Source organism: Tenrec ecaudatus, chromosome 13, assembly GCF_050624435.1.
Source record: "Tenrec ecaudatus isolate mTenEca1 chromosome 13, mTenEca1.hap1, whole genome shotgun sequence".
NCBI lineage: Eukaryota > Metazoa > Chordata > Mammalia > Afrosoricida > Tenrecidae > Tenrec > Tenrec ecaudatus.
Genome location: NC_134542.1, coordinates 64,223,508 through 64,248,544, shown reverse-complemented (window position 1 = coordinate 64,248,544; position 25,037 = coordinate 64,223,508). Strand labels below are relative to the sequence as shown.

Sequence of the window (25,037 nt, the reverse complement as noted above, 5' to 3'; positions counted from 1 at the left end):
ATTTAGAAAACCCAGAAATCTTACAAAATTCATTAAAAAATCAAACTGAATAAACAAATAATTAAATAATCAAACAAAATTGTCAAGCGGGAATATGCAAAATGGTGTAAAAGCTTGGGGGCCGGGGGAGGAGCAGGGGTGGAGAAAGATTCTTTATCCTCTGAGAGGAAGTGGAAAAAATAACCTACGTAGAATTAAGAAGTGACTTTCACAATATACCAACATCACAGTTTCACTTAAATCACAGGAAGGATTATTAATATTAGACTATGCAATCGAGTGGAGAACCGTGCTGGTGCTGTTATTAAGCGCTCAGCAGTTAACCAAAAGAGTGTTGATTCCAACCCACTAGTCGCGCTTTGGGAGAAATGCGTGGTCTGCTCTCGTGTCATCACACCCACAGGAAGCCTCTGGGGCAGCTCTACTCTGTCCTGCAGAGCTGCAGTGAGTCGAAAGTGGGTTGATGTCAACGGGTTTAGTTTTTGGTTCAAGCAAGGGAGTAAATGGTTGTAGACACAACTCAAGGAAGTGGCTCACAAAGGCTTTCAGCAATCCTCAGGTTAAGAAAGCAAAACTTACAGTTTAGCGGTGATGAGGAGAATTAGTACAACAAATGCCGATTTCTTCAGCTTCTTAATCTTTCCTACCATTGTGACACCAAGATAAAATAAGGCTGCGCCTGAAAAGGAATTTGCCAGTCCATCCAGAAAATTCTCCATATAAACCGGCACCTTCTGATCAAGAATGAAATTGAAGGCAATTCCGATGAAGACCATGAACACAATAGGGTTCTGTAGCACACGCAGAAGTCCAAGTCCTACAATTTTCACTTTGCTTTGAGAGGCATTTTGAGTGTCTTTCCACTTCTGGATTTCACAGAAGATAAATCCTATAGGATTCAGCATCATGAGAGATATCGGCGCCACCAAATAAATGTACTGGAGATATTCTGGGTATGTCGTTTGATATAAAGCTTCCACTGAAAAACAAGAATTAGAATTTATTTTTACAATGATTACCAAGGTAAAATATATGTATATATACAGATGTTATGCATACATCTGTCTCTCTCTGTCTCTGTCTCTCTCTCTCTCTCTCTCACACACACACACACACTGGTTCAAGTCCTTCATATAAAATTATTTGCACCTAGCCTATCTACAGCCTCTTATATTTTTTTGCATCATCTCTAGATTACTTATAATTCCTAATACTATGTAACTGGCTGTGGACATTCCTGCTCCCTCTAATAGGCCTTTGAGGGACAGCTTTGAACACTGAATTGCTACCCTCCCCACCCCCCACCCCCACACAATACTTTTGATCACGGTTGGGAGAATCAGCAGATCCAGAACCCATAGGCACAGCGGCTGAATGTAGAACACTTTCTGTACTCAATTCTATTGTTGGATGTGGCTGAGTTGGTTTTGTCTCAGAGAGACCCTACACACAACAGAATGAAGCGCTGTCCAGCCTTGAGCCAACCCCACAATAGTTCATTTTGAGCCCAATGTTGAAGCCATGGTGTCCATCCAGCTTGGTGAGGGTCTTCCTCTTTTTCGTGTGTGGCTACCTCTAGAATTGGTTGAATGCCGACTGAGTGTTTTGGGCACAGTGACTGGGTGTTCTTCCATCTTTGATGCCTCCTGCATTGTTCGATATTTTGCCCCCCGAGTCTTTCAGTATTGCAGTGTGCGGCTTGAGGTTTTTTCTTCCGGTTGATATATGCCGACCATGTTCTTCGCTTTTGGATTTCAAAGTCCGGGTCTTTGCACACTTCATTGTTAATACCCGGTCTTCTTCAGCAGCCATTTGACATGTTCTGTTCACCTCTTTTACGTCACCATTTCTTCCAGTTGCTTTAGCCACACCACCATCAAGAGCGAGTTTCAGAGTCTCTTCTGACATCCACTCTGATTATTTCTTTCTTTCCTGTCTTTAAATGACCTTTCCCCCCCCTCCTGTGTGATCATGTTTTTAATGTCAACCCACAGCTTCTGTCATTAGTTCAAAGAGTCAAATATATTCTTGCAATTGAAGTGGGATATATTCAAGGTTGTAGTTTGACTTTCTGGACTTCTTTTAACTTCCCTCTACTTCAACCTTAACTTACATATAAGCCATTGATGGACTTTCCCCACAGTCAGCCCCTGGCCTTATTTTAGCTGCTAATCTTGAGCTTCTCTATCATCTCTTCCTGTAGTCAATTTGATTTTGTATTCCATCTGGTGGAGTGCACATGTACTGTTGTCACTTACATTGTTGAAAAAAAAATTTGCAGGGAAGAAGTTGTTGATTTTGCTAAATTTTATTGCATGTTCTTCAGCTTCATTTCTATCACCAAGGCCACATTTTAAAACTCCTGTTCCTTCCTCTTTGTTTCCAACTTTCACATTCAAAGCATCAATAAGTACAATTATAGCATATCTTACATCCATCTAACTAGTGTAGACTAACCTCAGCCTTCTTTGGGGAAAATTAATTGTAGTAATAAGATGGCAAGGAAGAGAAATATAATGCATTGAATATCATCTACCACATGAAATGATAAACAACTAAAGCTATTTTTAGTTAAACTTAAGCTAATTTTTGCTAGCTGGGGGCTAAGACGAGTGTAAAATGGTAGAATTTTTACAAAGGAACCACTCAAAGTCAACTTCCAGTAATGTAAACATTTCTGTAGAAATAACAACAAGGGGATTTTTAATTCCCGGGGGGTGGGGGGAGCAGCTTCATGGGAGAGGTAAGGCCGAGGCCAGAGTGCAAAAGATTGAGGTCAGCAGTGAGAACAAGTAGTCTAGTCGGACAGCATGGCCCTCAAAGAAGCCACATCGTGGACTGAAGTCGTGTTAGAGTAGCTCGGGAATGTCATATTACTCTGCCTGCGTGGCATACAGGCTATGGGAAACGGCAGCCTCCAGGATGAAAGGGATCCACCACATGCTCTCCAATGCAAATGAGTTACTTCACTTGCTCACTGAAGAAGAACTGTGCTCGAGAGAAAACAAATCTGGCTAGGCTAGATTTATTGAGGAATGTTGTAAGGGTTTGATTAGTTACACATGATGACTTTAGATCTTAACCCCTGCATGATATGGATCTCCAGGGAGCAGGTGGGTGGTAAGGATCAGACTTCTAGATGTTTCCAATTGGACATACAGGGTTGTAAGCCCTGTCTTGAGTTGATTAAGACAGCTCAGACAGCCTTGGGGTAAATAGCCTGGTCTCTAGGCAGATTTTTGGCAGTGGTTCCCAAAATTATCTAACTTAATGCTTACAAAGGTGGATTCATAATTGGTTTGAAGTTGTCAAGATAAAATAAGGGGGAGGAAAAGAGATAAAAGAACAGCCATAATCACTCACAAGAAGAGAAGTAATCCTGTGAAAAATGTAAAATATTAGGCTTCTCAATTTACATTAAGATAAAGTGACACAAGGTACGGAAATATATCTGTTTACTTACTCAGGAGTTATAAGTTCAGTTAGTGTTAAGCGCATGTCCCATTAACGTTATATAACTGGGTTATATAACCTCACACGTGCACTTTGTTCTTGTTGCTAAAACCTATGTTTTATAAGATTCTTACCCCCTTTCTTTCAGGTAAGCACATCCACAAGTCGATAATGTTCCCCAAAGACAGCAAGAGTTAAGGAAGAAATCTGAAGGCATAAAATCTCACAAATCCCACAGTTTCCAAATTCAAGATGCTGTCTTCCTAACAATTGCTCTAGTGATTTTCTTTCATGTGTTCATAAAGTTTCATATTTTAAATACACCTTTGATAACTATTTCTAGAAAGTGGAACTTCCTCTGATTAGGCACTTCTTCTGATTGGATATCTGCGTAGCTGCCTACCATTCAATTTTTTAAAATATATGTTGACAAGGCTTAGTCTTTCACTTTGAGTGCAAGCATTTTCTCAACTGGCTAAGCTGTTTCCTTTGACAGAGAACAACAGTCGTTCTGTGAGCTACTGAAAGCCCTTTAAATTAATGGCCCCTTTTCAGAAATTTACTTTTCTCCACACTAGCAACTAATCACCACACAGAATCCACTTCAGATTGTGTTAAGAGCGCAACGCAAGCCAATCACCAATGTGTTTTTTCTACTTTTTGCGGGATCTTTTGCATTTTCTCCTTTGGGATATTTCTCAAACATACAAAGAAGCAAGCAAATTCACTGCTCGAGTCACTTCTGACTCATAGCAACCTTCTAGGACAAATTAGACCTGTCTCTGTGAGTTTTCAAAATGTGTAATTCTTTACGGGCCCCTCGGGCCAGCTGGTGATTTTGAACTGCTGACCCAGGGGTTAGCAGGCCAACTCATAACCACTACACCACCAGGGCCTCACTTCCACTTTGAGCATTACTTCTAGCAGTCAAAAATCTCAACCTGTGTGGCTTTACCAGTTATGTTCTTTTCTCGGGCAGCCCTTTTATCCATTTCACTCACTGCCTACCACACCCCAACTAAACCCACCATGTGAAGTCCATTCTGTCTCACAGAGACCCTCCAGGAGAGAGCAGAACCGCTCCCTGGGGTTTCTGAGGCTGTACGTCTTGACAGAAGCCCCATCTTTCTCCCACAGAGCAGCTGCCACCCTCTGCAGTCTGGCCCCTAACCCAGTGCACCACCTTGCCTACAGAACCTCCGAAATCCTGAAAGTTAGAATTTCCCCGCAACTCTCATCGCCATTAGGATCAGTCATAAAAGCTTTCTTTCGACACTCACAGTCCAGTCTCCCAAACCAGCTCCTTATGTATCCAGCTCACCTCTCACTACTTCTTTTTTCCATTGTAATGATGTTGCGATTGTTGAAAACATACACAGCAAACTTCAACAATTCAGTGACATTGCTTATAGTTTTGAAGGGTCACGCAACCTTCCTCAGCCCCTTTCTGAGTTGCTCCTCCCCCGTGAACATAATCTCCCGGCCTTCTATCTCACCACTTCTCAGTCGAAGGCTTCATCCTCCGGTGATGCCATCGGCCACCCCAACACCAAGGTCGTAAGGCTCGCTTCAACATGCAGACCAGATCATCTTCGCCCGAGTTCTTGAAAGTGCTCCTCTCCTGGCCAACACTTGCCCGCTAGTTCAGGCGCATCGCAGGTACCACTTCCTCCACACAACCTCCACTCCACCCGCTGAAGGACCACGTCACTTTGTTTCCCTTTCATTTGGCCTCAGTAAATTCTGAGTTCCTTCAAGGCACCAATCCAGTCCCTAGCCTAGTGCTAGAGGAGCCCTGGTAGCGTAGTGGTTACTCGAGGTCTTGAAACAAATGGTCAGCAGTTCAAACCACTGAGAGCTCCTCGGGAGAAAGACGGGGCTTTCTACTCCCATAAGGAGCTACAGTCTTGGAAACTTGCAGGGGCAGTTCTACCCTGTCCTATGGAATCACTGTGAGTTAGCATCGATTGACTCAGTGGCAGTGAGTTTGGTGGGGTGTTTCATTTTTTGAGGACCGTGCTGAACAAATAATACATCAAAGAGTTTTTACTGTAAGATGTGTTTTCTAGAACATAATACTTTATATCCAGTTGCTATCAGGGAATCCACTGTTTTCCTATTCACATGGACACTTTTCAACATATCCTGAATATTTATCAATGAGGTTACTATGGGGTATTTTAAGTCTGCTCAGTAGGTATAGAAAGACCACACAATCTAGTGAGCAGAGCCAGGAGTCCTGGTGGTATACTGGGTTAAACCTTGAGCTGCTAACCACAAGGTCAGCAGTTCGAACTCTCCAGCTGCTCCATAGGAGGATGAGGCAATCTATTTCCCTAGAGACTTATAGCCTCTGAAACCAACAAGGGGATGGGTTTGTCTCCTCTGTCTTATAGGGTGGACATCGGCTCAATGGCAATGAGTTCCTTTGAGCGAACAGAGCAAATAATTGAGATAAAACATTTACCCAATTATTTGAAGAACAGAATTCTACACAAGGAATCTAGTAATTTTTTGGTTTTTTTGCTCTACATTTATTGAGCTGCAAACTCTCACACCTTTAAGTTGGCAAGGCCTTTTCTTTTGTTGCCAGTCTGCGGATGGCTTTTACAATCTTAAAAAAATACAAATGAGTAGTGACCTACTCTAACTGAAAGGAGTTTTATGATCATCATATCAACTATTGTTTAAATTAATTAGTGCTTATTAAAAAGGCTCTTGTGGGAAGGGGGGATGTTCCACTATGAGGAGTTATTAGATAGCTCTGAAGAACTAACAGGCAAAATTAGCCACCCACTGTGGCTCCCATTTTGATTCCCGCAGGGCTTCAATTCCTAGCAAAGAACACAAAGACCCAGACGAGATCATTCTGTTATTTAGTGGCATATAGCTAAATGCTTCGTTTCCTCTCTGTTTACAGCTTACACACGAGAGCATAATTATGATTAGTCAGGGTACTTATGCTATCAGCATTGTTTGAAGAATAAATTAAAGGACTTAACTATGCCCTATTAATATCTTTTCATGACAGAGGCAGGGGACCATTCTGATTTGCTGGAGCCAACATTTCACCTTGGGAGATTCCCAAGATAGTTTCTTCCCACACTCAGACTCCTTAGAGCACCTCGGGAAAGAATTGTCCTAAAAAACAGTGAGTTTCTTTGTAAACAATGTGTTGCAAACTCCCTGCGGTAGTCCATTCTGTGAGCACAGATAACCGGTCTCGTTGTCATTTCATAGGTTGTTGTGACTGGAATAGTATAGACATAGAGGAAGCAAGACTATCTTCGCAACCCATCAACTTAACTGCCTCCTCTTTGCCAGAAGTTTCTCGAATTACCTGTAAGTTGGACGGATGTTATGAAACAAGTTCAGACTTACAAAACATTCCTGAGAGCCTACAGGCTCCTTTATGAGCGAGAGGCTACGGACCAAACAGAGAGGCAAGGGCTTCACTGTGGAAGCCGCCATCTCCGTCTACCCTCAGAGGCCGGGAAACCCATGGAGGGAGCAGCAACAATGAATGACCTCATCAGGCGGCCGCCGCAGGGACCCGAAACTTCTCTACCATACCTGCCAATCTGCAGCAAGGGGATGAAAGCACCCCATCCTGGACGATTGTTTTTTGATCAAGACAGTGTCTGCAATTCAACATTGCAAAAGCTATCACTTGTGAACCAGCAACAACACAAAAGTCATTACAACTCAACATCTAGACACATGCGCAGAGTGGAAATTGGATACATGCACTGCTTTCTCACTGCCACGGAGTTGACTTCGGCTCACAGGGACCCCTTACAAAGCAAGTAGCCTCCTCTTTCACCCTTGGAGGGCTGGTGGGTTTGAACCCCCGACCAGTGCTTAGCCAACAGCTTCACCGGGACACCAAGAGCACACTGCTGGGGACACATCAGCAGATTCACTACAGGAGATGTAAGAAAGGAGGGTACGAAAAGAAAGGACGGAGTAGTCCATTTAAAACTTGCTTTACTAGAGAAGTGGATTCACGGTCTTCTCCCACTGTTCCTCATTTTATGGAATATTTTTTTAAGAATCATGTAGAGGAAAACAAAACAAGGCAACGTTGATTCTCTCTGAAAGGAGTCTATGACAAGGTTGGGCCGGGTCTCCTAAAGACGAAGTAAATGGGTTAGTTATATAATTGTGTGGTAGAAGGTAATGCCCGGGATTTGGAACCGTAAGACCTAAGTTTGTGGCCCTTTCTCTGTCACCTGTTGGTCATGTGACCTGGGCTAAGATAAATAAATCTCTATAAGCCTGTCTCCTTTGTTTGAAACGCAGGATATTCCTATCTGCCCTGCTTCAATGAGCTAAGTATGTAAGAAAGTATGCTATAAAGTTACAAATGTCAGTTCAATTCAGTTATAAACCTACTAACCAATGCTAGCATGAAACTAGATACTGATAGTTTATCTCCAAAGTAAGAGAGTAGTGAACACTTTATTTAGCAAATACTTAACATGATGGTATGATACCACTTCCCAGGTCCTTATAAAAGTTCCTTGATGAATCTGCATTATTCACACTCTTTCCCTGATAAGTAAACCCATTAACTCCTTGTTTTAATTTTTTATTTCTCAAGTCTCTATTATAATGCATGTTCTAGTTTTTATTTTAAAATTCAATAACCCGACAGGAGCACATGCCTAGCTTCTATTTGTAGCTATGTAATCAGAAAGCCCCACTTCCTCTTTCTCAGACCTCCACTTTTATTTGTAGTTATTTTTCAGGTGTTACTCTCTTTCTGGTAGGTGTGATGGGGGAGGGTCAATGGAGGTGAAAGATGAAAAACATAGTCCACTGGAATTTTCTTTTTCATGCCAGTGTGAAATCAGCTGGCAAGATACGCCAGCCCCCAAATTCACAACCATCAAGTCAATTCTGACTCCTGGCGACTCCATAGGAGAGGGAAGAACTGCTCCTGTGAGTTTCTGAGATGGTAACTCTTCGCAGGAGTAGACAGTCTCCTCCTTCTCCTGCAGAGCTGCCGGTGGTTTCTAAATGCTGACCTTGCTGCAAGTAGATCAACACGTAGCTCACTATGCCACCAGGTCTCCTCTGGGGAGCTAAGGCAAGGGGTTAAAACTACTGGATGAAAAAAATGAGAATTAATGGTAGCTTTCAATTGTTCGTGCCAACCAGTTCCATTCAAGTCTGATTAGAAACTATGTCATAGAGAGGCCTTCACTGACCACCCTAGTCTCAACTAGCACCCCTCCTTCCCATCCTACTACATCACTGGCTTTGTCTTTTCATGGACCTTGCTGATATATTCAATTTTGTTTGATCATTTCTTTCCCCATTAATATGTAAGATCCATATGTGTAAGGACATTGTCGTCCGCTGAACACCTGGCAGCTGACATAGTCACTGGCCCCTAACAGATCCCATTGAGGGAATGAATGACTATTTCCATTACATTCAGGTCCTTACATCATGATATTATCAAAGGAAAACAAGCTTTAATTTTAAAATATAAAAAAGGAGTGAGTAGCTACTTTTCTTCGTGGAAGAGCATTCTGAAAAATAGAAGCTTCCTTTTGAGACATATGAACATCTCAAGTAGTTATGTTTTTCTGAGGAACATGTGAACATCTCAAGTAGTTATATTGATGTTTCATCAGGAAAGCATAGTATATAGAAACAAAAACTTGGGCTGCTTGACCTGGAAAGGTCAATAAGGGTAAAAACAAGAGTTCTTAAGGAGCCCCGGGGGCTTAGTGGTTTTGCATTGGGCTGCTAACCTCAAGGTCCATAGGTAGAAGCCACCAGCTGCTCTGTTGGAGCAGATGAGGCTGTCTGCTCCGGACAAAAGCTATCGTCTCAAGCTCACAGGAGCAGTCCTACTCTGTCCTCTAAGGTTGTTATGAGCTGGCATTGACTTGATCCTAGTGGGTTTATTCAATCTTAAATAAGAAAGTAGGTTCAAACAAAGGCATCAAAAACTGGGAAACAATAAAGTAAAAATGCATATTCATGTAAAAATACTATGTACATACATGTACACCAGGGGTGCAGTGGGTGAGGCTTTTTACTACCACGGAAACCCTAGCAGACTTATGTTCTATAAGGTCCTGAAGTCCCATAAAGTCATGCTATGAGACAGAATTGAATCAACAGTAGTAGGTATTTTGTTTGTTTTATACATGTATATTACACATATATACATATTAATCCAGATAGTAAAAAAAATAAGGGAGGGAAAAATAGCTGATCAACTTGTACTCTTGAATGTGTAAGAATGACTACTTTTATTTTAAACTTTCATTATGGTTGGGGTGCGAGCGTTCAGACCAAATTAGTTTTCCAATCAACAGCTGGCATCCATTTTGTTTGGTGACATTGTTTGCAATGCCCACAATGGACCAATAATCTTCCCACTCCTTCCTAAGGTCCCCAGTGTCCGTTCCTCCTTCCCTGGCCCTTGCTGTCTTTCTGAGCTAAATTTTTGGACAAATGCCACCCTTTCACCGTTGTACAGCTTATTGTTCTGCATATTATTATTGTTCGCATGTTTGGTTGAAGGGTAGAATCCTGAGTGGGTTCTGGGTGGGTTCATTTCCAGACTTGACAGGTATCTGACAACCATAGTCTCCAGGCTTCCAACCCCAGTCCAGACTCACTGCCATCAAGTCAACTGTGACTTACAGTGACCCTATAGAACAGGGTAGAACTGTCCCTGTGCATTTCTGAGACCGTAACTCTTTATGGGAGTAGAGAACCTCCTTTTTGTTCTGCGGAGCAGCTGGTGGTTCCAAACCGCAAACCTTGCTGTTAGCAGCCTAATGGGTGGGTAACCACTATGCCATCAGGGCTCTAGCATTCCAACAGTAATGATTATTTTTCTACAAAGTCTCTGGGTGGGGCTAATGTTTTTTCCCCCTGCTACCAATGGAAAGGCTGGCTGCTTAAATCCACCCCTTGGTGCCATGGTAGATAAGCCTGGTGATGTGCTTTGGTGAGATTCTTGTATTGAAAAACCCACAGAGTACAGCTCACTAAGAGTCAGAACAGACACAAGAGCAGGGGTTTATTGTTTTTTTCTTGTTGTTTTTATACAGGCATACAGGTAACTCCTTGCCTTTCAGAAGGTTGCTTTACACCACCACTCCGCTTTTAGCTAAGACCTGCATTCGTACCTATTTTCACCAACGGTTTTTTCTTTTAGAAACAGGACAAAGGAGTATGTGGCATTTGATTTGCAGCAAGCAGTGAATGAGGTGGCCCATGCCCCAGGGAGCACCACTCAGCACCTCAGCAAGAAGCAAGCCAGCTCTGAACTGTGCCTGCGGACACTGTGTGTCAGGGGTTCTTTGACAGGCTATTGGGATGACTTGCTAGGGTAATTTTGGGGTGTAGGAATGCTCAAAAAAATCCCCATGGAAATCAATGAGAAATGGCTCTTTGCTGTACTCTCGCCATATTGGCTTATGAAAAGTTTCATATGAATGTTCTATGGTCAGATAGCAGGGGGAACTTGCATGCTTATCTTTTCTATACAATTTGAATCAGAATCTGATCTCTTCTGGAAATTAAACTTTCGTCATATGTGGCAGGTACCCCAGTGGTGTAGTGGTTAGGTGTCAGGCTGCTACCTGCAAAGTCAGCAGTTCAAAACCAGCAGCAGCTCTGAGTGAGAAAGCTTTGTAGTTGAGTGAAGATTTACAGTCTTGGAAACTCACAGGGCAGTTCTACCCTGACCTACAAGGTCACGGTGAAATGGAATCAACTTGATGGCAGTAAGTTTGGTTTTTGGTTTCCATACATGACAAATGCAAAAAAAAGAATGCTACTAGAAAAATGACTCACAACTTTTTAAGAGTACGATCATTTACGGTAGCTATCACATGTTTGGAGGCTCTCTGGGGGTAGAGTGGGGTACACACTGAGCTGCTAGCTAGCCACAATGCCGCAGTTGGAATCCAGCAAGTTCTCGGCGGGAGAAAGAAGAGGCTGTCTGCTCCAGTACAAACTTACAGCCTTAGAAACCCACAGAGGCAGTGCGACTCTGTCCCATAGAGTCACTATGAGTCACAATTGTCTCAATGAAAGTGATGTTGACGTGAGGATTATGTTTGAAGAGTTTGCAGACCCTGACATTTTAGAAAAACATAATGCATCCTAATTTAGGGGAAAAAATACACGATCTATTAGCTACAGAAGGGTCTGAATAAGTCACCAAACCGACTAAATCTTAAGTTATTGGAAGGCTTAAATTTTGCTACCTCTTAAAAGACTTAAACGTTCTCAGACCTTGAAAAATAAGAAGTCAGGAATTACTTACCTATGGGGTATCCCAATGCAAAGTCATTACTTTGTGTAGCGAAAATAGGGAAAAGTCCGGCTTTGCTAAATCGGCTATCAGGACTGGCAACCAATAAGGTCAAAACACACACAATGAAAAATACAGACGCTTTGGCAATCAGGATGCTGTACAGGAAAGACCAATCCACATTGGAGAACTTCAGTACAACCATGTTTTTGAATAATAAAGCCGGAAGTGCAAATCTGGAGACAAAATTTCCCAGTCCTTTGGCCTGTGTGGACGTTATGACATGGGCCCTTCCCGCTATGTAGCCACAAAGGACTATGCCAAAGCACTCGAGCAAGGCGGGAAAAAGCCTTGTTACTGACATTGAAGGGAGGCTGTTGGTGGAATTCAGCCCAGGCGCCACGGCCTCAGACAAAGTCTTAGACATATTGAGCGTTCTGGTGAGGTTCTCGGCAGGTACAGCGGGAAAGGAATTCATTTTCTCTCACCCTCCAACTCCAACCAAATCTCTGGAAAGGAAAAAAAAAGATAGATTCAGTGCGACAATAAATAAGAAAAATTCTAGTTGAAACAAATACATCGGCAGACACCAGAAAGGTATTCATTTTCTCTCGCCCTTCAACTCCAACCAAATCTCTGGACAGAAAAGAAAGAAAGAAAGAAAGACTCCACATGACAGAGACAATCAATAAGAAGAATTCTAGTTGAAAGGATACATGTATTTGCCTTCATTTGGCCAAATAAATATACATACATACTTCCAGTACCACCAAGGAAAAATTCAATGCCGAAAAAGAGGAGGAAGCTAAGTTTACTTTCGAAGATAGGGGAGTTCAAAATGGAGTTCCTGCTGCTACAGGTATCAGTCATGAGCAGACCGAGAACCGCAAATATTAACAGCTGGGTGATGGCCATCGTCTGCTCCAGGGATCCGTGACTGCGCTGCGGCAGTGAATAAGTGCATGCGGCCCTTGTGCATCTCTGTGGAAATGCCCTTGTGCATCCAGATGACTGGGAAACTCCAGAAGTTTCCAGGTGACCGACTACACTGGGACCAGCGGGTCCTCCTCAGACTTGGTCCACGTATCAACTCTTAGCCAGTGTGGTACTTACATAGTCTGCTGTGAATTTGAGACTAAAGAGTGAATGGGGTGGAGCTTAGCCTGTGGATCAGGTCGCAGCTTGATGACCTCATTTGGGGGAGCTAAGGAGATATATAGCTCACCGGAGGCAGGACACTTGCACACTCCCTGTGAGACATTCCTGTGGAGAAGACACATGGAGCTATGCTACAGCCCTGGAGCTGAAGGAGTCACCTGGAGACCCCTGCCAGCACTTGAGATGCTTCTGCTGCCACTGGATCCACAAGACTTTCCACCCACTAGCCTGTGATCTTCCTGCATTCGACGTCATTGCATGCTGCATGAGTCTGAAGAGGAATTTATCGATTGGTATTGGACTTATGAACTTGTTCTGGATTGTGCTGGGATGTTTTCTCAACATTCAATTGCTCTTGCATCTAAAGCTCTTTCTTATACACATATGAGTGTCTATGAATTTGTTTCTCTAGTCCAGCCAGATTAACACAATCAAGAACAGAACTGTGCTTCACCTCATTTTTCTCATCTATGAAGTGGAGATAATCAGAGGCGCTTGACTGATTCAAGTCGAAACAGTGGAAGCACAGTTAGCACACGGAAATCATTGACTAGAGGAGCCCTGGTGGTGGCGTGGGGATGTGTTGGGCTGTGATCCACGAGGCCAGCAGTTTGAAACTACCCCTTGGGATAAAGAGGAAGCTTTCTATTCTGGTAAAGAGTTACACTCTCAGAAACCCATGAGGCAGTTCTACTTTGTGAGTCAGACAACTTGATGGCAGTGAGTTTGGTTTTTTGTTTTGGTTAACCACTTAACAATATCTGTAAGAGTCGCCAATAAAATGATTTAATTTTTTTAAAAAGTTAACTACAACGTTGGAAGAAGTATAACTGGAATGCTCCTTGAGAAATGAAGATGGCTAGGCTTTGCCTCACGCACTCTGGACATGTTATCAGGAGAGACCGGCCCCTGGAAAGGACATCATGCTCATGCCTGGTAAAGCGGGAGGGCAGCAAAAGAGAGGAAGGCCCTCAAGGAGATGGACTGACACAGCGGCTGCATGATGGGTGTAAACATAACCACTGTGAGGAGGCTGAAGGAGAGGGAAGTGTTTCATTTTGTTGTGCGTGGGGTTGTTTTGAGTCAGAATTGACCTGATTGCACCTACCAACAATAACAACAAGAAGTTAGGATAGAAGATGTATAAGATAGAGGACAAAAGAAGAAATGATAGCACTCCACCAACCTTCCCATAGTTCCCTTGACATTGATAGTTTCCCAGTGCCCTATTAGTTCCTTTGTGCCACAGGGACTTTGCACATGCCTTTCACTTTAGAATGTTCTCTTCTCAGATAGTCAACACCCATTCAGGCTCCAGATCAGAGAGTTTAGGAGTCACTTCTTCAGGTAAGGCTTCCCTGGCTGCATGGAGTTCAGGTCAGGATTCTTTCTCCAGTAGCACAAAGTTAAGTAGCAAGAAATAACCTCTTGGTGGTTACTCTTCTCAGTTTGCAGGCCTAGTAGGCATTAGAGGGAACATCAATTCGTGTCTGTCTCCTTCCCTGAACTTAAGTGCCAGAGAAGCAAGGAGTTTGCACAGCTTTGCTCACTGCTGAATCCCTAACACCTAGGACAGTGTCTGTGGCACACAGGACACACTTAAAGCAACAAGCCTCTTGCCCTTGAGTGGATCAATATTCTTTTAATTACTAGTTCATGGCAGAAATCTTTTTTTTTTTTTTAGCTTTCTGAATGAGAACGTAGTCTACATTTTTTCTTTTTAATAGCAACAGGCTCAGGAACACAAAATGTGTTCAAATGTTCTAAAGATGTTCAGAAAAATTTAAAGCAGGGAACAGATTCTTTATGTGAACATTTATCCGATTCCCCTCTTGCTGCCAAGGACACAATCAGCATAAGGTTTGAACAACTCGATGCCAAATCAGCTTTTATAAAGATTTGAAATTAATGTGGTAATAACTACCAGTTTCTCTGTGATTACTCTGGGATGACCATCTGAACATAATACGGTTTGGACAGCTCTACACCAAGTCTGCTTTCATGAATAACTTGAAATTCATATGGTACAAATTGCCAGTTTCCCCCGATGACTCTGGGATAACCATAGCAAAAAGAAAAACACCTCGTGCTTTCTGAAAGTGTCAGTGCCCAAGTTAGGTTCTCAAACACCCTCATCACATTTAAAGAGACCATCAAGAACTGAGACATGGGTGTGTGTAAGGGAGAATTTGCTCTGTGTCACCCTGGCAGATATAGACCCATTAAGACACCTTACAATTAGTCTGGATTAGGGCAAGTGATTTTCTGCCAGGATTAGACAGGAGTGGTCAATATATGAAACCTACAATAGTCACATAATTGAAGTTTACCAACTAAGAATCAAATTATATCCTGGGAAAGTTACTGGTTAGGACAAGTACACATACCAAAGTAAGAAGCTGGTAAACAATTTAAAGCAAAAGTGTTAAACGTTTGGATCCCATAAGAGATACGGATCAAAGGTGTTGATGGGTAAGAATTGCACTATTAAAAGCGAGGTCAGCAGTTCAAACCCACCAGCCCCTCTGTGGGAGAAAAAGGAGGCTGTCTGCTCCCTAACAATTTATTGCTGAGAAATGGAATAGGGTTGCTATGGACAGTCAGTGGGTTGGTGGTTAAAGGGTAAGAGGATAAACGGGGACCTTTTTCTGACATCTTTTAAAGTTGACTGTGTTTCTTCACCTGGAGTGTTCAGAATTCCTACTATGATCCTGGCTGGCGCTGTGAGGTAAACACTGCACAGCAAGGGCGGTGGTTCAAACCTACCAGCCTTTCTGCAGGAGCAGGTTGAGGCTAACTGATCCTATAAAGGTTTACAGCCTTTGAAATCCCATGGAAACCCTATGTGGCCCCACTATGATTTGGAATAGAGTCCATGGCCATGAGCTGCAGATCAATATGAAGCCCTGGGGACACGGCTGAGTAAACATTGGACTGCTCACTCAGGTGGGTGGTACAAACCCAACGGCAGCTTCTGCAGAGAACTCTGAGTGTCACTAAGGGTAAGAGTCGATCCAATAGTCGTGGGTTTTTAGTGGTAGTATATTGATAGGCTCCAGGCATTTTTTTTCCCACTGAAGGTGATAGTCAAATAGTTGTAAGAATGCCCAGAATTAAATTCCAATTAAGGTCTTGATTTAAAAGAAAAACTAAGACAGTGCTCAGCTGCTATTCCAAAGGTTGGCAGCTTGCACCCAACCAGTGGCACTTTGGAAAACCAAGCAACCTGCTTCAGGAAAGATCACAGCCAAGAAAATTCTAGACGGGGCAGTTCTACTCTGTCACAGGGGCCCCTGGGAGTCCAACACAGCACCAAGAAACAACCACTGCAGGGAAGTCAAGATCAATAGCCAGAAAGGACTGACAAAAATGTCTTTGCATCCTCATCTTTTAAAGAAGCACAGACAAGAGTGCCCCTTCGAGGCAAGGAGGTGATCTCATATACTTTGGACCTGTTGGCAGGAGTGACCAGTGGCCAGAGAAGGACAACATGCTCAGTAAAGTAGAGAGGCAGAGACAAAAAGAAGGAAGTCCCAGGACAAGATGGATTGACACAGCGGCTGCAGCAATAAGCTCAAACCTCAGAACCACTGAGAAGATGGAGCAGGACAGGGCACTGATTCATTCTGCTGTGCGCAGCATGGCTGTGCCTTGGAACCGACTCAGTGGCACCTAACTACAGCAATCTTTCTAAAGAGGGGCAAAATACGCTTTCTTAAGTATTGTTTTTAAATGCACAGGAACCACACCATGGGAAGTTAAAAAAAAAAACATGAAAAACAAGGCCCATTATAGAACAAACGAGTTGATCTCTTACAAGTTGTAAAAGACCTCTCCCTGAGGCAGGAACTGGGGAAAGGCCTGCTTGGGAAACATCACATTGATTGGCCACCACCAGGGAACCCCTGAATTCGTAAATAACTACAGTAAGGGAAATGGGAAGGTGGGAGGTTTGGGGTTACCTTCAAAAGAGAACGCTTCGAGTTCTTAAAGGCGTCTACTCCTGAAATGCCCACACACCTCTATACCGTGGCAAAAGCGTGCTACAGTGTGGCCCTATTAAAGTACTCTTCAGCATCCGCCGCGCACGGTCCACCAGGAATCCCAGGGGGAGTAGTGTTGAACACTGTATCTTACCATTGCCATCAGAGACAGACTTTGGCCCTCCACCATAAGGGGTGCACGGCGTCTGTAGGCAAACAAGACTGCACTGAGAGTAGCAGTCATCCAACGCCGGGGAGCCAGAGTGGGAGTGGAAAGAGCCAGAGACGAGGAAAACATGGTCGCTTCATCTTCCCAGGCTTATTAAAACGCGGTGGGGGTGAAATTTTGGCGCAACGCTCCAGTACCTGTGCTAATGCTCCCGGGAGGGACAGACACTGAAGCCACTCTTGAGACACAGGGCAAAGCCCCAGAGTGACAGAGTGGACACCAGCCCCACACTGCGCTCGGCACTGCTGTCAGAGCCGGGGGAAGCGTCTCCTGCCCCTGCGTGCGCTCTCCCGGGTGGCCCCGTACGGCCCAAAGGTGGGCGCTGCAAAGGGGAGACGGGCAGGCGCAGGCCGTGGGCCTCCAGGCAGGGTCATGCCCTCCTGCCCTCCTGCGCACACGCCTGTGCTCCACTATCGGCGATACGCGGTGCCCACACGGCCGAGCCGAGAGCCCGCAAGTCTGCGTCCCAGGGGATCCTCTCACCTGCCACTTCCGCAGCCCCGAAGCTGCGAGGAGGGAGTCGGCGCTCGCAGAGGGTCGGGCAGGGAGGAAATCCCCGTCATCTCCCGCCCGCAGCCCTCCTCGCCGAGCCTCGCCGGATGCCAGACACAGCGGCCCAGGACCGTTCACTCAGAGTCAGGGGCTGGCAAGAGGCGACCTGGGCAGCCCCGCCCCGAGCCGGCCGGGCAGCCCCGCCCCCCCCCCGCCCCCGCCCCGCCCACGACCTCCAGCCCCAGGCTGCTGGGTCCCAGGCCCCGCCCAGCGCGTCCTAGACTCCACCCCTAAACTCGACCGGCTACTGGTCCAGGCCCTGGCCCCGCCCAGGACCCCGCCCCGGGCCGCGGGCCGCCGAGCTGCGAGCCTCCAGCGGCGGGACTTCCGGTCGGGGGCTCCCACGGAATGGCGGCTCTCCGCCGACCGACCCAACCAAATATTACCTTCCTCGCTAGAGATTTAGACGCCAAGGCCTCTCGGTTTTTTCCCTCTCCAACCCCCAACTCTTGTGATCCCCCAGTTCCTAGTCCTTTTCTACTACACAATTTAAAAGTGTGAAGGAGCTCATAAGAACTGCGGAGCACAGGGAGAGACCATAGATCAGGCCGCGCCTCCTTTTCGGCCTCCCTCTTCTATTTACTGCTTATTCTGAGCTGCCTTTCAAAAGCCAGCACACCTCAGGAAACCTTCAGGCACCCTTCTTCCTTCTTCCCTGTTCCTCCCAGGATGTTCCCCAAAAAGACTGTTCAGAAACTTGGATTTATGTTTGAGGGCTCTTGTGCCTGAATGCTTGACTTTGTAAATGTCAACCAATCAGTGTTTTCCTGAGTTCCTGGAGCCTCTCTGTAGTTAAGCCCTGTGAAACTTGGGTGAATCCTTACAAGGTACTGCTGCGTCCAGCATGGTTTTGGCCCTTGAATGTACTCTTTAAAAAAATTTTTTAATCACTTTAATTCTTACAACTCTTATAAAAATCCATCCATCCATCCATTGTGTCAAGCACATTTGTACATTATTTGCCATCATCCTCAAAACATTTGCTTTCTACTTGAGCCCTTGGTATCAACTCCTCATTATTCCCCTCCCTCCCTTCTCCCCCTCCCTCATAAACCTTGAGAATTTATAAATGATTATTACTTTGTCATGTCTTATACTGTCTGATGTCTCCCTTCACCCACTTTTCTGTTGTCCGTCCCCCAGGGAAGGGGTTATAATGTAGATCCTTGTGATTGGTTCCCCCTTTCTACCCTACCTCCCCTCCACCCTCCTGGTATCGCCAATCTCACCACTGATCCGGAGGGGTTCATCTGTCCTGGATTCCCTGTGTTTCCACTTTCTATCCATACCAGTGTACATCCTCTGGTCTAGCCAGATTTGTAAGATAGAATTGGGATCATGATAGTGGTAGGGAGGAAGCATTAAAGAACTAGAGGAAAGTTGTATGTTTCATCGTTACTACACTGCACCCTGACTGGCTCGTCTCCTCTCTGTGACCCTTCCATAAGGGGATGTCCAGTTGCCTGCAGATGGTTCGCAATGATATGATTTTTTTTTGTTGTTCTTTGATGCCTGAAAACTGATCCCATCGACACCTCATGTTCACACGGGCTGGTGTGCTTCTTCCATGTGGGCTTTGTGCTTCTGAGCTAGATGGCTGATTGTTCATCTTCAAGCCTTTAAGACCCCAGATGCTATACCTTTTGATAACCAGGCACCATCAGCTTTCTTCACCACATTTGCTTATGCACCCACATTGTCTTCAGCGATCTTATTGGGAAGGTGAAAATCATGGAATGCCAGTTTAATAGAACAAAGTGTTCTTGCATGGAGGAAGTACTTGAGTGGAGGCCAAATGTCATCTGCTACTTTAATACTAAACCTATAAATATATGCACATAGATCTATTTCCCCATCATCATATATATATTTACATATGTACATGCCTGTATTTAGACCTCTATAAATGTCCTTGGCTTTCTAGTTCCTTCCTCTATTTCCTTTTACTTTCCTCTTGTCTGACTATCATGCTCAGGCATCCTTTGGGTTTCAATAATTCCTCTTAGTTACATTGCACTTGATCAAGCCCTACCAGGCCTCTTATACCCTCTTCACCACTGATTTTGGATCACTTGTTGTTCCTTTGTACCTGGGTTTGTTAACATAACTCTTTGAAGTTTGAATACACTCTTACTTAACAGAAACAGTAGTTTGCTCTTTGGCAAAAACAAGGATTGTGAAGTAATCTTGAGTAAGAATCTCTCCTCCCTCCCACCTTTCTTAAGAGAGTGTGACCTTGATTTTCCTAAATCAAAGGAGATCAAAATGTCTCTAGCACTGTGCTTGATTTAGGACATGTGCCCCAATGCAGGGCTGCTTGTTTTTCTATGGTAAAGACTACATAGCCACTCTTATTTTCTGAGGGGAAAATTTGTGAGACTGGTTGCAAACTAACAGAGCTCCCTGTGATCTTGACCTTTCAGAAGTGACCTTTGGGTCAGCAGCAGAGGATTTCCTTTGAAATGAAAGAGATCCCCCAATGGAGAGTTTCACTCTGAAACCCTGTCCTAGAGCTTATATCCCGAGAGCCTGGCTTGCTGAGGACTGCAGTTTACGCTGAGAGCTTTAATTCTTATTTTCAGTGCCGTCGTAAAGTCAAATTCCACTTGAGTCCTTTCTGCTCATTAAATGGCAATATAAAGAAGAAGAAAAATGACAACACAAAAAGCTTTGCCCTCACAAAGAACTTGTTTAAAAGTAGACTATGTTCTTATTGCCATTGAGTCAATGCTGACTCAATGACTCCCTATGGGTTTCTGAGCCTGTAAACTGTTTATGTGAGTAGAAAGCCCAGTTGTTCTCCCTCGGAGCTGCTGGTGATTTTGAACCTTGGGGATTAGAGCCCAACATGTGACCACTGTACCACCAGGGCTCCTTCAATGTGGTGGACCATACAAGGGGCAGAGTTACACAAATGTCTTCGCTACAACCAGATGCCTTAAGGGAATGATTTGTGGGCCTGATCCTCCAGACTTCCTGTCAAGGAACCCCAAGGTTCATTGGCATAACATGGTTCAGAGACAATGTTTTACACCCCACCTTGGTGAGCCATGAATAGGGTATTAAAAACTCACGAGCAGCCATCTACAGTACAACTATTGTTCTCTCCTGGCCAGAGGCAAGAAGAGTGGTGAAAATTGAAAGATATATAGTAACAGCCCAGTTGCCTAATGGACCATACAAAAGCCAGTCTCCACAGCCCTGCGGCCAGAGGGATTAGATAGGGCCTGGATAGCACTACCAACTGAAAAGAAGTAACGTAAGTAGAAAAATATGGACCAGAATTATAAGTTGTAAGAAAAAAAGATCAGGCTTATTGATGCATGGACAGAGACCAGTGGTGACAGAAGGGCTTAAAGAGTTAATCCGCTGTTAACTAACCACTGAAAATGTAACACAGTTTGGGATTTAGTTTGCTAAAAGGGACCCATGATGTAACAACCTCTTCCCCTGGAGTAAAAATTCCTTTTAAACCTGTTAATTGTGCAAGGAGGCTCTAATTCATGAAAGGGGAAGCAGGGTCATTTAGATACCCAATGGAGTCGGAAACCTTAGGGGGTGTCAGTCAATCTGACAGCCCCTGGAGTAAAGAAGATATCAATTGATGGTCTGATCATCTTTTGGGGAATGTAAACCATTTCCTGTGAACCTTGCTCCCTCTTGTTTCACTGCTTGAAAGTCCTCAGGATCCTTGTCACCCCCTCTGGGGTTTATTGCAAAGCCTATTTCTTGTCATATAGTTTAAGGCATGTAACTTGCTGGATTTGGACTGAAATTTGGAAACCGTTTGGAGGTAGAAACCCCACTATTTCCTCTGTCAGCACTTGCAGGAATAAACTTAGAATTTCTCAAATCAACCTGGTCTCAGTCTTTTGCAAAGACAAACAGTACCAGGATCTCTTGGACCTTTTGACAGCCAGCAACAGTGGAACCCCCAAGACATAGCCCTTTGTCACTTTTCAGGTCTAGAACTGCACTCACCTCTAAGTTAGAAAAATCAGCCATTTAAGGTCAAAAGGGTAACAGTTACCAAAGGACAAAGTTCAGAAGGTTAGGAAAGAAAAAAGATTGGAAACGGGCAAGGTGGGGAAAGTGATGGTCCCTGGAGGAAATCGCAATGGATAAGTGGAAACAGAATGTGTAATCGTAGGTGAGTGTAGGTCCTCCATGTCAGTGATGAATTCATCTATGGACAATTGTTATTTTCTGATCGTTTTCTTTGTTTTTCAGGGCCTATAATTAATCCATATAATTGAATCTCTTGGACACCACTATAGCCTCATGCTGATGGTCCTCTTCGTCCAAGTCTTGTGTTTGTCCTAAGTCTTAATAAGTGGTATTGATAAGATATATTTGAATTCAGAGTCTTCCCCCCCACCAAGAGACCTGTGAAAAAATTGCTATACTTGTATTAGTTTCAAATTTAAAAAAAATATTCTTGATATCACTCCATTTAATATCTCCACAAACATCTGTTCTTTGAAAAATGTTTAGTTCGCCTTGCATCTAACTTTTCTGTCTGGAAATTACATTGTCTTCCTATAACCTCGGCTGTTGGGGTACAGACACAAAACTATATGACTTACTTTGACAAAGTATCAGGATAAGCGGAGGAAAATAAGGGGAAGTTGAAACTACAAGAAAGACAGTATCTTGCTCCCGTTTCTTCCCTTTGTTCTCTTCTCTTTCTTCTTCATTCTTCACAAGCTTCCTCATTTCCCAGGTTTTTTTTTTCTTGGTTGGTTGGTTTATGTACTTTTTCAATATATGATCTCAAGACTAAACATTTCTGTTTGGATACTATGAAGGTTGATTCAATTAAATCAATATTTCCTGAGTTTTTGACTATTAAGGGAAACCTGGAGATAGGCCTAAAAGGGTGTTAGGTTCACTTCTAGGGGGGTCCTTGAGTTAGTGTCTGAAAACTTAAGGTTTGTCCTTTGACTTCCATATAAAAAGTATTGTTTCATAAGGATATGCCATGATGATCGGGCTCTCTTTTGGAAATGTAATCTAGAGAAAATGAAGGGAGACAAACAACATGGTGACTTTTGGAAGAACCAAAACACAAGGAAATACAGTTCTAGCCTAGGGTGACGACTTGAGAAAAGATGGAGCAGGCATGAGACATTACAAGAGCCGTACTGATGGGGCCTCCAATCCTGGTGGTGTGAAATGAGAGGAAGGAGTGAACAAACCCATCTATTTTCTCTTCCATTTATAATAAAGAAGAGGAATTGAGCTAGAGAAACTCTTCTCATTTATTCCAGCTCCAAAGTTCTATGATTAAAAAAAATCATTCTATTACCCAAAGATGAGAGAGAAAAATATCACAATGGGGAAGTAGTAGTTATAAGAAGATAATAAATTTGGTTTTAGACCTAAAATCTAAAACCCTGAGAAAGTTATCTAGTTCAGTCTCCTCGCCTTGAGTTATTATCTTCTTTCCCTCTGAGGCTCTGGGAGGCTAAGGGATCTGTCCAAGAACACCCAGCTAGTTGGTGAGAGACAATGAGAACAACAGTGCTCGCTCATAGAGGTGTCACTACATCCCGAGAGGAGATTTCTGATAGACACCAGGAGAGAAGGCAGATGCTCAGGCGAGAGAAAGAGCAGGGCTAACGGGGGCTTGAAGTGACATCTGGATGGAGTGGATACGTTTCCTGAGAAGAGAAGCCTATGGGGAGAAATTGGAGGAATAAATGGTTTGCAGAGAGGAAGGATTTCATGGATAAGCAGTTCCCTATGCATACCCACCGGCTTCTCCAAGGAGCAAGATGGAGTCATCTGCTCCCATAAAGTCTGAGTAACCCCAAAGATCCATTCTGCTCAGGCCGCTATGACTTGGAACCAACTCAGGGGCAGTAGGTAGTGTGTGGTGAGTCACACCAGCTCATCATTCTGGGGAGTAAGCCTCACTGTCATCAAGCCAATTCTGACTCATAGTGACCCTTTAGGGCAGGGTAAAACTGCTCCTGTGAGTTTCAGAGACTGTGACCAGTTAAGGGAGTAGAAAGCCCTGTCTTTCTCCCAAGGATTGGCTGGTGGTTTTGAACTGTGAACTTTTTGGAGGGCAGCCCAGTCCATACCCACTATGCCACCAGGGCTCCCTTGATGCAGTTTAGATGCTAACCTATACTCTGCTGTTAACCAGATGAGAGAGAGAGAGGAGAGAGAGGGAGAGTGGGAGAGAGGCAGAGTGTAAGAGAGAGGGAAGAACTAACAGTTCTGCAGATGAATGGAGGAACAACTGAAAATTCATCTTAATTCCACAAATAAATGGGGTTCCCTTAGCTTTTAAACTCACCATCATCCCTTTTCCCCTAGATTCCAACAGTTCAAGATTGACAGGAGAAATCAACCAGGGCTTTAATAAAATGACAAGCATCATGCAGGGTATATGTTGAGGAAATATGATGGACATGTAGATTCCTGGCGACATTTACTTTCCCCATATGTTGTGGTTCTGTTTTCTTTTTCTGATTACGAAAGCAATAAATAACAATGATAATCCAATACGAAAAGGAATGAAGAAAGTAACAATCACAAGACTTCCTGATAATGCTTTATATGTATCTGTTGATATGCATAAATAGATCAAGAAACATTAGATCATCTATACACATGCTTTTTATACAAATGATTTTAATTAATTCCTTTTCATTTAATAATTTATCTTCCACATTCTTTATTCATAAATACAAGTCTATATCATCATTTTAGTGCTCACTTAACTCTAGGACCCCCCCCCCAGTATAATTTTGAAGGTACTCTTCCTTAAAATGAAGTAGAAACTCTGGACCATCGGTAAAGTCTAATCAAAGATGAAAACAGAGAGAACGATACAGGAGCACAAACATTCAGAGTGTCTTGAGATGTGTGCTTTGAGTACATCTAGTGGGATTTTAAGGAGCCCTGGTTTCACTGTGGGATAAACATTGGACTGCTAACCGCAAGGTCAGTAGTTCAAACCCACCAGTCACTCTGAGGGAGAAAAATGAGGCTATCTGCTCCCATAAAGAGTTCCAGTCTTGGAAACCCAATATAGGGTCACTACAAATCGGAATCAATGTGATGGCCATGGTTTTTGGGGGTTCAATAGGATTTTAGATTTCTTTTAAAACATTTAATGATTGCCTCTTTCTTTCCCTACAGCACCACTTTCTTAATGCTTCCAGAAAAGTTGACTTCACTGGGCTTCCAAGGGTGATGTAACCACTCCAGGCTGTCCCAGGAGGCCATCCCATCTCTCCGGACTCTGACTAATGAAGGGTGGGCACTGGCCCAGAGGTCAGTCCGTGGAATGACTACCAAGAGGTTTGCTGAGAATGTTGATGCTCTCTGCTGGACAAGAGGGAGCAGGTGCCTC

At 43.8% G+C, this 25,037-nt stretch overlaps 1 protein-coding gene across 1 annotated transcript in view; it reads right to left on the bottom strand.

Annotated features, from left to right (window-relative positions):
* GPR155 (G protein-coupled receptor 155) overlaps nucleotides 1-17,771 on the bottom strand; it is a 49,669-nt gene extending 31,898 nt beyond the window's left edge. The window contains exons 1-3 of the mRNA XM_075529313.1: nucleotides 17,600-17,771; nucleotides 11,759-12,255; nucleotides 580-979 (exon numbers count right to left, since the gene is read on the bottom strand). Coding sequence (XP_075385428.1) covers nucleotides 580-979; nucleotides 11,759-12,224 — 866 coding nt within the window. The 5' untranslated portion in view covers nucleotides 12,225-12,255; nucleotides 17,600-17,771. The remainder of the gene's footprint in view (nucleotides 1-579; nucleotides 980-11,758; nucleotides 12,256-17,599) is intronic.
* Nucleotides 17,772-25,037: the final 7,266 nt, after the last annotated feature.